Source organism: Gobio gobio (assembly GCF_949357685.1).
Source record: "Gobio gobio genome assembly, chromosome: 12".
Taxonomy (NCBI): domain Eukaryota; kingdom Metazoa; phylum Chordata; class Actinopteri; order Cypriniformes; family Gobionidae; genus Gobio; species Gobio gobio.
This window is the reverse complement of record NC_137105.1, coordinates 43,700,552-43,719,673: the sequence shown is the minus strand read 5'-3', so window position 1 is coordinate 43,719,673 and position 19,122 is coordinate 43,700,552. Positions and strand designations below refer to the sequence as shown.

General features: G+C 37.9%; 1 protein-coding gene across 1 annotated transcript in view; it reads right to left on the bottom strand.

The window, feature by feature from the left end:
* nudt14 (nudix (nucleoside diphosphate linked moiety X)-type motif 14) overlaps positions 1 to 19,122 on the bottom strand; it is a 64,675-nt gene that overhangs the window by 12,208 nt on the left and 33,345 nt on the right. Inside the window, exons 2-3 of the mRNA XM_079830355.1 lie at positions 16,727 to 16,770; positions 5,030 to 5,094 (exon numbers count right to left, since the gene is read on the bottom strand). Coding sequence (XP_079686481.1) covers positions 5,030 to 5,094; positions 16,727 to 16,770 — 109 coding nt within the window. The remainder of the gene's footprint in view (positions 1 to 5,029; positions 5,095 to 16,726; positions 16,771 to 19,122) is intronic.

Sequence of the window (19,122 nt, the reverse complement as noted above, 5' to 3'; positions counted from 1 at the left end):
CATTGTTTGAACACTACAGAAAAGAAAAAAAAAACTGTAGAAAGACGTCTCTCTTTCAATGCAAGGCTTTCCTTCCATTCTGAGAAGCAGGGCGCCGTCCCTGGCGAGCATGTATAGAACAATAGTGTAACAGTGTAGCGCAGGGCCAAAGCTTCATAGAGAACACTGAAAAATGCTCTGTTTGCACGACCACCATCGACATGAAAAATGGCCCATTATGAGAACACAGCAATAGATCAATACATGCCTTATTCTTTTGTGTGCTACACATTTTAGAGAAATTACCTTATGGATGTGGCAAGGTTCTAAACTGTCTTCTTATAAGACTGAAAAAAATCAGATTTATTCCTAGTCTATCATCCATGTTATTTTCAAGCAAACGTTTCAACTTAGAAAAACTCACTAAAGGCAGTTATAAAATGGCACCTCTGTTGCGTATTAGAAGCAGCAGAACAAAACATTTCTCCATCTCTTTCAAGTAGAGCTAACAGAGGGATCTGGGTGTAGTACAACACTGTAATGAGATACAGTCTAAATGAAGTATGTGTGAGCGTTTGCATTTAAAAATACAGCATGTCGAAGTGTTGTTCTGCTGTGAAATCGTGCCACAAAATCAAAGTGAGAATAACATTAAAAGTTTGTTTTAGGGAAGTTTTGAATGTATCCGGCCCACACAGGCGCCTATGTTGTGTAGGATGAGGGGGAGCTTAGGTTAGTAGGACAGCTCAGACAGATGCAAAACGGACAGGAAATATTAGTTTAGGTATGACAAGCCTCATGTGGATGCTTTCCTCAAATTTTATGTTTTGGTGTGGGCTCCAAGAATGTATCTAACATTCAGAATTGAATTGAGAATGGTTATTGAATTTAGGGATGCACCGATACCATTTTTTCAGAACCGATCCGATTTTTTAAATTCTGAGTATCGGCCGATACCGATACCAATCAGATACCGATACTGCAGTTTTGTTTAAATCTATGTAGAATTTCTATACCTCAGTGTGTTGAACTGATAATCACTCTTTTGTGAGTTAAACACAATCTACTAAATACAGACAACTTCATTATAAAGAAAAACAACAAATTATAAAAATAAATCACAATCCATGACAAAAATACTACTATAAACTAGATGGTGGATAAACTAGATTAGTGAATAAAAAGCACAAAAAGTGCACAATAATTGTATAAAATCTATATACAATTAGGAGGGGGGGGCATAAAAGTGAATAAGTGTAGCTCTAAATCTGGTAAAATGTTGTAAAATACATTCATGAAAAACAAGTAAATATATTTATAGATATAGGGCCTATACTATGAAATTAAAAGACATTTATTTTAAATGTATAACGCAGCTTTTTAATGAGGCAGTAACATATCATAGATGGGGCAGAACAAGAAAGGCTATTAATAATCTTTCATAGTGTAAAGGTATTATACGGTAATACTAACGGCTCCGTCCGCATTGAAAAGTTCAACTTTAAAACACAAAGGGAAGATATATCTATGCGTAGTGTATCTATCTATGCAATATTTTACTGAGGCGTTTCTTTAAACAGTTTAACACTTCAGTTACTGTGTGTGAAGAACAACACCATCTCTGGTCCAGTGTTGTGATCTAACAGACACCCGGTAGAAAGTAATGTTAACACACGATTTACAGCATTAAACTCCAGCAAGATAAAGTCAAGTTATGCAAAACCATAGAGCATTATATACAGATCAAGCGTAATAACAGGAACACGGAATCATCTTGGAGAGAGTTTCATCGCGTCTGTCGTAACCGAACGCGACACACAGTTTAAAGCTGAATGGAGAATGTCTGACAGACGCAGCGGAGGGAAGCATTCGCGTGAACTTGAATTTAATGATTTAATATTCATCTGTACCTCACATTAAACTATGGAATGGCTTCAGAACACTTTATATGGTGCACGAAGAAGAGTTGATGATGCTTTATAATGTTTTTGTGCCTTTTGTGGGGCACTGGGGCTTAACAATAACACAGAATATTATACGCACAGAATCGGATTTGGATCGGTCCTGTCTGATCGATACCTGATCCGGCAAATAATGGCGGATCGGAACCGATACTGAGTATTGGATCGGTGCATCCCTAATTGAATTACAAATAAATTCCTGAATTGATCAAAGAGGCCAACACGGTCTCACTCCTATTCGTCACATATTTACGCTTGGTCAGGACCCCTCTGCGTAACTTTTTAACGCACAGGGTACCCCTTTAGCGTCATTTTCCGTTGATTTGAGTTGTTTGCCCAATGCGTAAGATCAAGACTCATTTAATTCTTTGCATTTGTAAAAGTAGACATGACTTTATGAATATTTATAGGCTACTTATTTTGGATCAACTAACCCCACTCCTACCCTAAACCTACCCACTTCTCAACTATATAAAACACATAACCGGCAAATAAAGTAAAATCACAGGTATTTATTGCAAAAAACTGACCTATAAGAGTATTAACTCATGTTGCATTCCAAGTCTTCTGAAGTCATACGATATCTTCATGTAAAGAACAGAGTTGATCTTAATGTTTTAATCACTGAAATGATGATCATGCCGCTCAGTGAACGCACACACTCCACTATATCATATATACTATTCATATCTCATTCAAATGATACACCCAGCTCTTGAGCATGACACAATCCGTCACAAGACACACAAGAGCCAATGACATTTTACAATCAAAGCTGACGTAAATGACGCAATTGGTCACGAGACATACGACAGCCAATGCGATTTCACTATCAAAGCTGACGTAACGTTTCTTGGGGCGGCAAATTTTGAAATGTGTTCATGATCACTTTCACACCAAGAACACTTGGAATATTTGTACTTTTTGAATAAATTGACGCTGCAGTCGTATCTGCCTGTTTTTTATAATACACAAATGGGTCGGTTTAGGGATGGGGTTGGGTTACGTGTTTTAAAGAAGTGTCTGAATAGCGTAAATAAAAAAAGAAACTAAATGTAAATAAAATTATACTGGCTGATTAAATTGAGAATTACACTCCATGTCTTAATGGCAAAATCATAACTCAATATATAGTTTCATCATGACGATAACCATACCCAAAATGTCTGTATATGATGCCATAGGTTTCTCATTGAAATCAATGGAGTACCCTGCGCATCGAAAAATTACGCTAAAGGGATACCCTGTGTGTTAAAAAGTGACGCCGAAGGGAACTGATCAAATTGAAAGACTAACTGCAATGTGTAATTTTAATTATAAATAAAAATGTGAAGGTAAAAACTATTTGACATTGACAAACCATGTCAATAAATGATGGCTTGACAAAACCATGGCTTAAAAAAATTAAAAAGCTTGAAGGTTTTAAAAACCATTAAGTCTAACAGATGGAATTTTTCCATCTCATTCCTAGACATTCCTGGATCAATATATGTGACCCGTGCTGGCAAACTGAGTAGATATGAGCAAAAAAAAAATAAACAAAACTTCTAAATGATGCATTTGAATTTGAACCGGACAAAAAAATAACTGAGCTGCACCTGTAAGACATTTAAGTCGATAGAGTCAGCAAAGTTCATTGAGAAAATTCGAGTTAAAGTTTTCAGAAGGTTCCAAAACAAAATCACCTAGCAACCATACATTAAAATCCCTGGAAATAACACCAAATTTGGCACACATCAAGTCAAAACCAAATATATATAGGAAAAATATATATTCAACTTTTTTTCCCATGATACCACAATGGTTTGATTAACATTAATGAAACAGGCAGTCTATATATTAAGATCTACTGTACCGCACAGCTATAAAATAATATCACACATCAGATGTTTTTCCCCAACAGTTAACTAAACGTTCACATAAGACATAACAGATAACGTTTGCGTGAATACTCGCCATGACAGATATTTTGAAATACTGTAATTCTGTGTGTATGAGTATATCATAGTGTATATCGGGATTGCGCGCTGTCCGAGTCGTCTTTGTGAGCATTGGGATCGCTAGACGAGGGCTTAATAAACCAATTTTTGAGAAAAACCTCAAATTCAAAACTTTTCACTTGTTTTGCCTGTAGCTCGAAATTATCCCATGCGCATTCCGACTCCTTTTGCCAGCATGGGTCACATATTTTTTTGATTGTGAAATAACAAAATGTGACCCTGGACCACAAATCCAGTCCTAAGTTGCACAGGTATATTTGTGGCAATAGCCAACAATACATTGTATGGGTCAAAATTATAGATTTTTTTAAATGCCAAAAATCATTAGGATATTAAGTAAAGATCATGTTCCATAAATATATTTTGTAAATTTCCTACAGTAAATATATCAAAAATGTATTATTAGTAGTAATATCCATTGCTAAGGACAATTTTCTCAATATTTAGATTGTTTTGCACCCTCGGATTCCAGATTTTCAAATAGTTGTATCTCAGCCAAATGTTGTCTATCCTAACAAAACATCCAACAATAGAAAATGACCATTATGACTGGTTTTGTGGTCCACGGTCACATTTCTCTCCAAAAAATGTTGTCCTTACCATACCCCTAGCCCTAAACCTAACCTTACCCATAAAATCAGATGGAAACGATAGGTGAATAACACTGATGTAGAAGCATCTAACCCTGGTTGTAACGTGACATCAACTGTAAACTTGTTTCTCAAATCTGACTGGTTGATTGGAATGTTGTTCCAAGATCAACAAAGATTTTAATCCAGAAACATAATGCACTTGGTGAAATCACTTTCACCTTTCATTACCTGTGCTGGGTAATTTCCCCTGCCTGTCATTCCAATTCAAAGTCCAACTCATGAACTGAAAGGGAGATATTTCTTCATTTCAGAATGTTGCACAACCCTGATATCTACAGTAATGGAAAAATACCTTACAGCCTTAAACCTTCTGAAGATCTGGAGGTAGAAAATTCAGTTCTACGAAACATTCATTCAATTGGGGTGAAGAAAACAAGATTAGAACTAAAATCAATCAAAATCAAAGATTCAAGTGTGGAAAACTGCAGGGCGTTACCTGGGCGGAACTGCTTGACCAGGATAAAACAGTGTGAGGTGGTGTTGAAAATCAGCACAGAGACACTGGAGAGAGGAAAGAAAAAGAGGAGGAATGAATTTAGAAGCCGAGTTGTCATTTACAGAAGCGGTTCCACTTGGATCAGTACTCAACAATGGATATCTTGCCTTCCCGTTAATGCATCCAGTCCTGCAAGAGCAACAACAAACACAACTGATCCAAAAACTCGGGTAGGCTTAGTGATAAAGAGCAAGTGAACATGAGCATGCGTGTGAAAAAGAGAGGCACATGGACACCCTTGCCCCATCAAGCCCCAACAAATCACCCAGGATTAACACCTTGGATGTGGTTTTGGCTTTTCACTTTATCTCGGTTTGACGCTGAACATAATGCCTTAAAAAGAAGAGAATAAATCCCTGCTTCTTTAGGATCTCTGTATAATAGGATTTATCCACTGAAGCATACAGGGATAGCCAGGCCTCAGTGGACTAGCTAATAGCTCAGCGTGGCAGGAGGTCAGAGGACAGAGTGTCTCTGTACAGCACTTTCACACATACAAGCAGCATCCTTCCCCAACTCTCCAACCAGGACAACACATACCTGACAAACCATCTGACTCCGGAGATCCAAGCGGAAAAAATGTCATCCACAAATACATCAAACAATATCTACAAATACACTCAAGTTTGTTGCCGTTATAATCGAGCTACAGCGTTTTCTGCGTAGTTGAGTCACAGTCTTCATTTGCCACATGCATAACCAAATATTTAAGGATTAAATACAACTGGGGTGTCTTTTGAACCATGCATTCAACATTGAGACCAAGTAACATGTATATATGCATCATACTATTTAGATCTGTTAGTCTGACTTCACAAATACCATGCTGGCACACTTTGAGCTGGACTACTAGACAAATGGCTGTTGAATTTAAAGTGCCCCATTATGTTTTTTTGAATATTCCCTTGCATGCACTGTGTAGCCATTTGTGAATGTAAACGTTCTGCAAAGGTGTAAGATAAATGAAGTTATTGTCTCCCAAAAGAAAGAATTGACTCTGAACCGGCTAAACGAGTCGTCTGTAATCTCACTTCGTTACGGTTCTACATCACTAAATAAGACATTTGCATAATGCCCGCCTGTTGTACGTTGTCCACCCTGCAAACTTGATCTACCGGGGTATTCAAAATACATAGTTTTGTGTTTTATATGGCGCAAGTTTCCAGCTAACTGCATTGTAAAAAGCGCTATATAAATACAGTTGACTTGACTTGACTTAAAGGGTTAGTTCACCCACAAATGAAAATTCTGTCATTAATTACTTACCCTTATGTCGTTCGACACCCGTCAGACCTCCGTTCATCTTCGGAACAGAAATGAAGATGTTTTAGTTGAAATCTGATGGCTCTGAAAGGCCTCCATTGGCACAATGGCACTTTACACTCTCAAGACCCTTAAAAGGTACTAAAGACGTCGTTGCAAAGTCCATCTCACTACAGTGGTTCTAAAATAACTTTATGAATCGGCGAGAATAGTTTTTGTGTGCAAAAAAACCCTAAATAACGACTTACATAGTGATGACGATTTCAAAACAAGGCATCATGAAGCTTCGAAGCGTTATGAATCAGTGAGTCGAATCAGCAGTTTGAATCGCCAAATTTCAGGAGTTTGGCGGTTTGACACGCGATCCGAATCATGATTCGACTCACTGATTCATAACACTTCGAAGCTTCATGATGCCTTGTTTTGAAATCGGTCATCACCATATAAGTCGTTATTTAGGGTTTTTTGCGCACAAAAACTATTCTCGCATATTCATAAAGTTATTGTAGAACCACTGTAGTGAGATGGACTTTGTAAAGACGTCTTTAGTACCTTTTAAGGGTCTTGAGAGTGTAAAGTGCCATTGTACCAATGGAGGCCTTTCAGAGCCATCAGATTTCAACTAAAATATCTTCATTTCTGTTCCGAAGATGAACGGGATGAAGTCTTACGGGTGTCAAACAACATGAGGGTAAGTAATTAATGACAGAATTTTCATTTTTGGGTGAACTAACCCTTTAATGTATGAAGCACAGCTCTCATAGAAATCACTTTTTAAACCAAGAAGGTCAATGCGGCAAATGTGCGGCCATCTTGAACCCACTGCTAAATCTGCGTGGGAATATTTTCACATTCACGCATAATTCCTAGACGCTTGGATTTCTATTAAAATGACTGGATTTTGCCTGGGAAATTCGCTGAATAACGCTAAATGTGACCGCACTTTTAGAGTACAAGATTTGTCGATCTTCACAGATCAGATCATTATCTGCTATAATAATATGTTGTATTAGCGTCATTGTTTGGATGGCAAAGGAGAGCAAGACGGCTCTTTGAGTGGAGAAAGCGGATATGTCCGTAGAGGCAGGAAGCCCTGCCCTGCCTTTCCCATGGTGAATGCGTGCCAGATATTACCCACACAGCCTGAATGCAAACCTACACACACACACACTCCTGAATCTTACCTACAAGCATTTGCTCTTTGACGATAAACGTTATTATGGTTTATCACCTGTTAACACAACACCCTGAACATCAGACTGTTCAATTACCCAAATTTAATTATCGAAATGTATTTTCTGTTTCGAAAATAATCTCAGTGCATCACTAAATAATTTAATAACACTGATAATTGTAATATTTTTCAAGATGAATATACTGAATATATTTGTCATACTGTTCATTATAAGGTTGTAACGCCTAAACTCACCTGAGGCATTTTTTTACTGTTTTATTTTAATTTAGACAAATTATTATATAATTTTAATCCTGGCCATTTATCAATTATTGGTCTTCACATGAAAATAATATTTGCATTATTGGCCAGAATTTGTAAATATAAATATTAGTGCTGTCAATCGGTTAAAAAATTAACTAGATGAAATCTTTTCTGTGATTAATCGCGATTAAAAAACTTGCGTTTTTATGTGTTTAATATATTGTATAATGTAATCATTTCAGTTAATCTCCAAATTAATGTAGAAAAACAACATAAAGGCAGTGAAAATACTTGTTTAATGGTATCTTTTTATGAATGAAGGCCAGTATCACTGATACTAATACAGCTACTGATGTCTCTAAGAATATATATATTTTTTTACATTTTAAGCATTATTATAGCCAGTCAACATTACAGTGTAATTGAAAGCTATCAATTTTTTTTTTTTACATTTATCAGGCTTCAAAAAATATAACTTTTAATTTAAGTGAACTTAAAACAATCCTCATATAAATCCATAATAAACGTCATATATAAATGTCTAACAGACAGTACAGGAAATATACATAAATTGAATAAAGTTATCGAACAGTCTGCACTGCATAAATTATAAATTAAATATAGATTAATCCATATTAAAGATACAGAAGTTCTTTAGTCAAGAGCAGTGAGTGATTTTCTCACACGTCTCATCGACTTTTATGTTTATTTAAGACTTTAACTCATTTAAGACTAATAATACTCTACAAAACGGGCATTTTGGCATAATTCTGTGTTATTGTTTGTTCAAGTGTGAAAGAGAACTCGATTCTGTCTGCGTGGTGTGTGTGTGCGTCACAGACAGGACAGAGTTCTCTTTGTCTTGTCGTGCTTAAATAGTAAAAAATATTTGCATGAATAATAGCGTGATGATATAATAGAAAAAAAACAGATGCTGGGTACATTTCGTTAAATATTTTTAATGTGTTAAAGGTGCACTGTGACTTTTCCATCCACTAGAGGTCGCCTGTTCAAAACAAAAGGCGTAGTTTGATGACGCCACGTTTGAGACATGTGGTCTTCACCTCACAGCCGGTGGAAAAGTATCGGGATAGGACTCAGGCAGAAATCATGTTCATGGATGCGATTATTAACGTTACTGTAGTATGAAGCAGAGCAGGACGAAGTGTTGTGGAGCTGAGCAAGGCCGCTGGAGCGATTGTTAATGAGAAGAGCGGTGTGGGACTTTTATGATGACACAGTCTCCGACAGGACTTTTATTATGACACAGTCGCCGGTGCCACTTCCGGTTTTTCCGGTCATGAGTATGAGGTAACGCAGCTCTGTTTATCATGTTAGACACATCGGAGTGTGTTAATGATGTTATACAATGTGCGTTCGCTTGGCACTTGTTAACACTGCAGTGAGAGTAAAGTGTTTCTGCAAAATAAAACCGGAAAATGAGGGTAATGCAGATATGACGCAATTGACAGGCGACTCCCTCACACGTCCCGGTTCCTTGGTTAAAATGGCAATTTCTCACGATTTACAAATAGTTGGAAACATTTGGGATATTGTAAGTACTCAACTGAACAAAATATATAACACTGGCCTAGTGGTTTTTGGATATTTTACTCAAAAATTTTTACATAGTGCACCTTTAAACTGGAAGAAAATGTTACGTATATGTATAAAAATGTACATTTATTTGTTCAGAACAGAAACTGCAGCAGTTCCTGAATTGATATTACTCAGATATACTTTTGGTAGGAAGCGCTATCATCTGGAGACACCATGATGATTTGATGCTTTGAGGGCTGATTAACCCTCTGGACCCTAAGGGTATTTTGTGGCCCTGAACACGCAGGAAAGTGAATGAATCTGATGATGAAACATGATGCTTTTTAAGCCATTGTTGGGGGCGTTTAGCATTTTGCATAGATCGCCTCAGTACATTATTTTATGAATGCGCGTGGGTGTGGTCACATTAACGTTAATGAGCTGAGCCGTGAGAAACTGTAAATCTCTTTAGTTTCATACAGATAACATTGCAGGAGAATATTTGTTTTAAATGAGAATGTTTTATTTAAAAGTAGACATTTCAAGCTTTCTTAAGACGTACGTTTCATGTTTGTGAGTTAAGTATTCGCTGAGTTTCAGTTCATTATTCAGACGTCATTCAGAAAGTTTCTCGCGGAGAGACAGCTGAAAGCGCACCCTGTTCATTTTCTTTATTTTACAAAAACGCAATGTTTTGTTGTTATTTTGAGTGTACATAAATAAAAGTAGATTATATATAGTTTATACCGAAGTCTTGCACTCATATGTAAGGCCAAAAATGACAGTATTATAAGTGGTTTCTGCTGTCGTGGAAAAAAATCGAGCAAAACGCGCCAGCACGTTCTTTGGGTTAAGCGGGGTCCTGCTTCAGTTTTCCCCCTGCTTCTATACTTTCATCTATCCCATCAGGAGGAAGTACACACCTGATGTCAGTTAGGCTCCTCCCCTTTTCTTCACTGATGATGAGCTGTGGAGTACAGACTATCTGGAATGAAGAGTGCAGTCTGGGTCAGCCCTTGAAAACTGCGGCTGACGGGTCAGTGCCCCAGCGAGCCGAGGCATGTCTGAATGACGTGCTCCTCGCTGCTTCACCTCTCCACCATGAAAGTACTGTCGAAGTCACGCAGGACGTGTCACACGCCATTAAGCCTGCTGTCCATTAGGGCTGTTTGGTTCTCGCCACGGGATGCAATGCAACGGGAGCAGCAGGAAGAGAAGAAGAGGCCTGGTGCAGCATTATACAAATCACTCACATCACACACTGATGCAAATCCAAAACTGTAGATGAAAGATCACAGACAAACATACGCCCCTGAAAATCCTCACAAAGGACAACGGCTACCAGCTCACAATAGACTGTAGCAGTGGCACTAATGACCTGAACAGATGCTCCTCCTAATGGCTTTACCTTTCAACTGCAGATCACCTCATTCATCAATCCACTAAACAATGAGTCACAGTCAAATGGTGATTTCAAATATTTTAACAAGTGCACACACACAATCGTTCAAAAGTTTTTTTCAAATGTTTTTGAAAGAAGTCTCTTATCCTCACCACGGCTGCATTATCTAGTAAAAAAAATACAGCAATATTGTGTAATGTTATCACAATTTGAAATAACTTTTCTATTTTAAATGTGATTTATTCCTGTGATGGCGAAGCTGAATTTTTAGCATCATTACTCCAGTCTTCAGTGTCACATGATCCTTCAGAAATCATTCTAATATGTTGATTTGCCACTCAAGAAACATTTATTATTAGTATCAATGTTAAAAACAGTTGTGCTGCTTCATTTTTTAGTAAAAACTGTAATTCATTTTATTCAGGATTCCTACAAGAATAGAAAGAACAGCATTTATTTGACAGTCTTTACTGTCACTTTTGATCAATTTAAAGGGATAGTTCACCCAAAAGTTAAAATTAGCCCATGATTTAAAGCCATCCTAGGTTTATGTAACTTCCTTCTTTCAGACGAATACAATCAGAGTTATATTAAATAACGTCCTGGCTATTCCAAGCTTTATAATTGCAGTGAATGGGGGTCCTGATTTTGAAGCCCAAAAAGTGCATCCATCCATCATAAAAGTACTCCACGCGGCTCCAGGGGGTTAATAAAGGCCTTCTGAAGCGATGTGATGCGTCTGTGTATAAAAAAAAATCTATATTTAAAACGTTATAAACTAAAATAACTAGCTTCCGATAGACGGCCGTACGCATCGATTTATGGCGAAAGAGTAACTCCTGACCTGACGCATGACGTATTGATGAACACGGAAGTGCAGTAGATGGTCTGGTCACGAATTAGAAGTTTAAAACAAGATTTTTTAAAGAGAAATGTTGGAGGATTTCGATATAAGAGAAGAGGAGTTTGATGCCCAGCTCTATTTGTTTGAATCACGAGAGGCGTCAAAGCTTACTCTACTCCTACGCCACACATCACGTCAGGACAAACTCTTTTGGCACAAGTCGACTTGTGTAGGGGCCATCTGTCGGAAGCTAGTTATTTTAATCCATAAAGAAGATTTTAATTATAAACAGTGTTGGGGGTAACGCATTACAAGTAATTTGAGTTACGTAATAATATTACTTTTTCCAAGTAACTAGTAAAGTAACGCATTACTTTTCAAATTTACAAAATATCGGAGTTACTTTTTCAAAAAAGTAACGCAAGTTACTTTTTCACATTAATTTGACTGGCAGCTCTCCTTCCCCCATGTTGAGAAAAATAAGTGCAGAGGCTTGTGTGTAAACATGATGGTTATTGTAGATCTAGAATAAATGTGAGCATTTATTTATCTCTCTTGCACAATAAAGATTCCGTACTCCTCAAAATGAATAAAATCAGTCAAATGCAAAATCAGAATACTATGCAAACTAGGCATGCACGCATGTATAGGCTACACATAAAGAGAGAGAGAGAGAGAGAGAGAGAGAGAGAGAGAGAGAGAGAGAGACCATTCACACTCTCAATCTGTATGATAACAAACTGTTTAATTCATTAGGGAATAGGCTATATCAACTCAAGCCATATTATTGTAATATGCTGAAACATATGACTGTAATGTGACATCGCCCCAAGTTACCTGATAAATGCCACAAGTCTACAGCGTGCGCGTGAGACATTATTCTTCTGTTGTCTCAGGGCGTTTTTACTCTGGCATTTTAGTTCGGAATGGGGCACGGTTAGCATGAAAAATTGCTAATGTGAAAGCTTACCTACAGAGCTTGGTGTGCACTGAGGTACCGAACCCGAGAACACACAACCGGAGTTCGGTTGCTCTCGGAGCTGAGCCGTGATTCACGTGAATGTGCAAACAGCACTCGGGTGCGCACTTGTTGTGGAAGAAAGTAACCAGCGCATGCATTTTAGCCAATTACAATGTCATTAGTTCAATAACATACACGTAAGAGATGATAGTGTTGATGATTTAGCTGAGATACGATCGTGAGAGCGAGCCTGCAGTGTATTCGCGCATAGAGTGCAATCAGGGCAGCAAATTAATGGCAATTCACCGTCTCCTCAAAAGAGTCTGTTTGCAAGCAGCAAAGCCGCCTTCAAGCGACACACATACGGTAAACCCAAGTGTCGTTTACTCAGCTGCACATAATAGCACCAAATTAATTGAAAAAAGCCCAATATATTGACCCGCGTTCTGTTTTCTATCACGCCCGTGCACGTTTGTGATAACGTAAGATGAACGCAAACGCACCAGGGTTCAAGTTGAGTGTGAAACCAGACCAACACTGCGGAGGCGGAGGGAACAATCAGACTCGGACCGCAGCAAACGTGCCCACAGTATAAAACACCCTGAGAGCTGACTGGCAGCTTTTAGGAGCGTTATTGGCAGCGCCTCTGGTTACATGAACGCGTCAGCACCACATCAGCACCGACAACATGGGGATTTTTTTTGGACGATAATCGCACATACTACTCGATATTCTATAATTCAATAACTAATCGAATATTCGAAAATCGCGACCCATCCCTAATGCAAACCTCCAATAATTAAATTAATTTGACCTCACGTTATGTCAATTACGCTTGCACACTGCCTCCGAAACTTTCTTCCGTCAAAAAAGAAATCGGAGCAGGTTCGATTTTCTGCGTTTTTCGCATCCGTTTTTCCATCTACAGCTGATGCCCAACCTAAAACTGCTGGCAATGCTGGTGAATGAATCGCCAGTGCTCAGATACCTACAATTATATATACAAATATTATTGTATCAAAAATACTACAATATCACATTCACAGCTATAATTATAGTACACCAACTCCCTGTAAACCGTGTGTGTGTGCGCACGTGCACGGATCCTAGACATACTGCCAGTCTCTGTTCAGGATTGGAAATTGGTGGTCTTCTTTTTAATATGTGGCTCCAGTATCGCTAGCAAAGCATCAAACGGAGCCACTGACATTCAACTTTGAATCGGTCTGGATAATCCCGCAGCTCCTTGATAAGGAGGTGGAAGACGGCATTTTGTGTTGTTTTGTGTTTTTTTTTCATAACGCATTCATAAATACGCATCAGACTCAGTGTGCAAGGTCTCTGTGCGTGACAAATTTTTCGGATCACGAATACGAAAAAACGCATGCGAAAATTTCGGACTCAGTGTGCAAAGGCCTTTAATTGCGTTAAATATTTTAAGGTGTTAACCTGGGGAAAAAAAAGGAAACGTGGAGTACTTTTATGATGGATGGATGCACTTTTTGGGCTTCAAAATCAGGACTACCATTCACTGCAATTATAAAGCTTAGAAGAGCCAGGACATTATTTAATATATCTCAGATTGTATTCATCTGAATATGATGAATAAAATGAATAAAATCAGTCAAATGCAAAATCAGAATACAATGCAAACCTCCAATAATTAAATGTTAAATAAAACAACTATTTTTATGCATTTAATCTACATTTATATTTAATTTACCAATGTCCTGCTGCTGACCTTTGATGATGAAAATTATAAGATTTTTTGTTTTTATTGGTAAAAATTTTTCTCCTGCATCCTATTCTACCATTATCCAAAATGGCAGCACAGCAGAGCTGCGCCCCTCTACTGTTCATGCGTGAATTTGCATTTTTAAGGGAGTAACGCAATATTGTAATGCATTACTTTTCAAAGTAACTTTCCCCAACACTGGTTATAAATATAAATTTTTCATACAAAAACGCATTGTTTTGCTTCAGAAGGCCTTTATTAACCCCCCCGGTGTATTTTTAAAATGGATGAAAGCACTTTTTGGGCTTCAAAATCATGCCCTCTATTCACTGCCATTATAAAGCTGGGAAGAGCCTGGACATTGTTCATCGATTGTATTTGTCTGAAAGGAGAAAGTCATATAAACCTAGGATTGTTTGAGGGTGAGTAAATCATGGGCTAATTTTCATTTTTGGGTGAACTATCCCTTTAATGTGTCCATGCTGAATAAAAGTATATTCAAAAATTCTTGATTTCAAACTTTTGAATGGTGGTGTATGGGAGTAGCATTAAGTACAAAATAAAACACTCACATTCGAATAACTGTTCAGCTTTTACAATATGAAGCACCTTCTCATAATCGAAGGATTTATATGAAAACCTCATCATTTTCTGTGGTGAACGAGTGTCTTTCTTTTTCAGCTGGTTTGACACAATAAAGTGACAATCTTTTCAAAGTCAAAATTTGAGTTTTTATTCTTCCCATTGTCGCTGGAATTGTGCTGGTTGCCCCACCCACAGTGAAATAAGATTGGTCCAAAATCCAGATCCACGTAGTTGCAAGTTCTTATTGGCTGTAATTTTCAAGCCTTGTAGCTTTTTGAATCTATTGAGATCAAGTGTGCCGCACAAGTCCTGAAAAGTGAAGCCAAAGCGTTTCGATTGCCCCAAGGTGGTTGGTCCCAGTATAGGTCCCGGTAATTGAATGGGATGCGAGACAAAATGAACAATCAAATTACACTGATGGTTTCTGTCATTTTAGGTCGTTTCTAAATCGCGCTGATGTAAGTTCAGTGTTCGTTTTTTCAAATAAGTTTGGTTTTAGTTAGATGCTATAAAAATGGGCGCGTGACATCATGACTGACAGCTGATTGACAGCTTCTTTGAGCGAAGTAGTCACAGAGACTTTTTTGGGGATATTTGGGAGGAGATTGGAGCTTTAGCTTTAATTTCTACATTTCAATAACTGTTTATTTCACACCAACTTAATAAGTTGTTCTGCAGTAAACTGTAACTGATTCTGCGGGACTGTGGGCGGGGCTTTGATACCGCAGCTCCACTTCACGCTCACTACTGCGCAGACTTGGGTCCCATATAGGGACATTGGCGGCTTTTCTACAATAGAAGAGTGGAGGTGCGTTTTTTTGTCTATGATTGAGATTAGAAAAACTACATGTCTGAATGAACGTATAGGATGAGGTGTTATAAAACTGTTTTGTTTTGTGGACCACTTTCTCAGACATGGTCCAGACGCTCCTCATTGAAGAACAAAGACTTTCTTAAGAAACCTAATATAGGAACATACTGTAACTCTTGCGATATTATTGGCCAGAGAGTTTGTAGCCACTTTGTTCCATCAGGTCTACTTGGTGAGAATGATTGAAAATCCAGACAGCTCCATGGAAAATAAAAGTGTCCTGCAACATTGACACACGCTCCACAGAGGTTCTCAAACCTCACCGATAGCTTTAATGAACCCTGTATGAAAGGTCACCGTGATCTCAAGGCAGCAGTTGACAACTGGAGAGGTACAAAGAGGCTGCTCTTAGGTGTGTAATGACCCAAAGACTGCTTAGGGTCGGTGAGAAGGGGTTGTGTGGAAAACAGAATGGAAGTTTAACTGCTTCTGCCTCTCTCTAGGACACTTCAAGCCTGGTCAAGGATCAGTAACTGCACTGAAGACAGGTGGAGGGCTGCAAGGTCTACCTGAACCTACTAAAAAGAGGACTGTGTATAAAAGTAAGAAAAGAAGGGACAGATTTATTATGACAAAGCTCAATGGAGACGTGTGCATGTAAAAGACAGAACTGAAGACAGATCAAGATGGGCACACAAAGACTTTTGGGGCAGGGGAGAACTTCCTATTGTTGCACCGTGGTGAGACATTCCAGCTCCAAAATCCTCTAATCCTCCCAGGTTTATAGTCGCCTTGAAGTATTATGTTGAATGATTTACACTCCGTGCAACTCAATGCAATGGACATCTCTCTGATAATATCGTTAAATAGGCTAACAGGAAATCCAAATCTCCATTTCTCACTAAAAGCAGAATGTCTAAATTTAGAGTCAGAACTCCAAAGAGAACGAAATACAGTCGAAGACAGAAACCAAATAATTCAGAGAGGGCTTACTTCAGAGTGTTATTGTTGTTAAAAAAAGAAGTATGGATCAAATTAGAAAGAAAGACACATCCTTACCTATCATGGGTTTGCATAAAGTCCCAGGACTTCCTTGTTCCATTCTGTGAAAAAAAAAAAAAAAGTAATATAATTTCTAAAATAACATAATTTAGGTAAATATGTCAAACAAACAAAGAATTGAGACAGACTGTTTTAAGGATTAGTTCACTTCAAAATGAAAATTTCCTGATATTTATGTTTATGTCTTTCTTTCGTCAGTCGAAAAGAAATTACGTTTTTTGAGGAAAACATTCCAGGATTTTTCTCCACACCATAGACTTCCATGACAACCAAAATGTTGAAGGTCCAAATCAATGCAGTTTCAAAGTGGTTTGAAGGGCTTCAGAGGCTCTGCGCGATCCCAGATGAGGAATAGGGTCAGATGATCGGTCATTTTCAAGAAAAAATAAAAACGAATATACTTTTTAACCTAAATTGCTCATCTTGCTGCCGCTCTGCGGCTCGCCAGTGATTGCGCAATCATGTCGAAAAGGTCACACTAGACGTAAGCAGAAGTACCGCCCCTGTGTTTACAAAGCGCACATGCAAAGACTAATACAAACGGCCTTTAGCAACAAAAAAAAAAGGTAAAACAACGATGTCGGATGATTTTGAAGTTGAAAATGGAGTGTTTTTTGGTAAAGGCCGTTTGTATTAGTCCTCGCACGTTCGCTTGGGGCGGTACTTCTGCCTACGTCTAGTGTGACGTTTTCGAAGTGATTGTGCAATCCTTGGCATGTCGCAGAGCAGCGTAAGATAAGCAATTTAGGTTAAAAAGTATATAAATGTTTCATATTTTTTTTTAAATGACCGATGGTTTCACTAGATAAGACCCTATTCCCCGTCTGGGATCGTGCAGAGCCTCTGAAGCCCTTCGAAACTGCATTGATTTGGACCTTCAACATTTTGGTTGTCAAGGAATTTAATGGTGTGGACAAAAATCCTGGAATGTTTTCCTCAAAAAACATATTTTCTTTTCGACTGAAGAAAGAAAGACATGAAAATCTTGGATGAGATGGAGTGAGTAAAATATCAGGACATTTTCATTTTGAGGTGAAATAATCCTTTAAATCTAACAAATCTATTAAAATTTGACAAACATATAAAATCCATGTCCAAGTGGTTCATGAGAAGAACATTTCTGATTTCTGATCATGTTAAATACTGAAAATTGTTTCATGCTGTAACTTCAGTTCTCCATCAGGAGAGGGGTTGTCATGTGCAATTTTAATTTCCCTGCAAAAATGAGTTAACCGGGCTTATGTTTTGAATGTTGCAAATGTAACTCCTACTGTAGTTGCTAGGCAACCAGACATCCTATCAATCCCAAAATTATATAAAATGCAATTAGCCACAGATCCTAAGATATTAAGTTATATCTGTTCAATAATAATAATTGCATAAGGTGGATTGCTATATAGAGTGTGTTCACATTAAAAATCGTATGTACAACAAAATACCAAGCTTAATCTTAATGAAACTATAAATGGCAATTTTTGGTTTCAAGCTAGATAAGCAGATTTGTGTATTTGAGTTGTCAAAACACTATAGCAATAATGGGACAGGGTGTGTAGCTCTTAAAAGGTTAGTAGTAACAGCCCAGGCTTATGTATGTGTACAGTGCATGTACAGTACTAAGTGTCTCCCTCACCCTTTTAAATAAACCTCTAGCACTTTTGATCACTGCAATGCCTGAAGACAAGGATTCTGTGAGACATGAATCTTACAAGATCAGACATGATTCTTGTAAAGGTTGTTGGTTTTTCCTCAAGTCGGTAGGGGATCGGCCCTGTGCGTGCGCTTGTACTCTTGAAGGCGCATCACTTAATGCGCTTATTCTACATACACTCTCTCTTTTCTATATCATGAGTTCAACTTGTAGTTTGGGATGGAAACTCAACACTCAATGAACACTCAATATCAAAGGTGACGTAATGTCATGCATCTTGTAAGATGCTTGGCATCCTAGAAGTGTGTTCTCTTAAGATCATGTATGATATTTTCACAAATGTAACAATTACAATTATATTCAGAATATGCTTATGTCCAAGAATTTACACCCAATATTTGTCTCAACACATACCAGATCAAGATCATGTGTCATGGTTGGGAACAAGTAGCCTACAGCCCTAATAATAAGAAGGGTTTGGAAATGAGTAATTCTCTTTTCATGGGCGCTCTTTATGCTAACACCCACAGTAACTATTCATTCGCCACAAAAGAGTGAATTAGTACATCACTCTGAACTTTGAAAAAATATGCATCGCTCAGCATAAGCAGTATCTTTAAGGACTAAAGCTAAATGATCACAATACAGGCAGCATCATGATACAACTCATGTGGATTTGCTAACTAACTGCTGTCAAACGATTAATCGCGATTAATCGTATTCAAAATAAAAGTTTGTGTTTGCG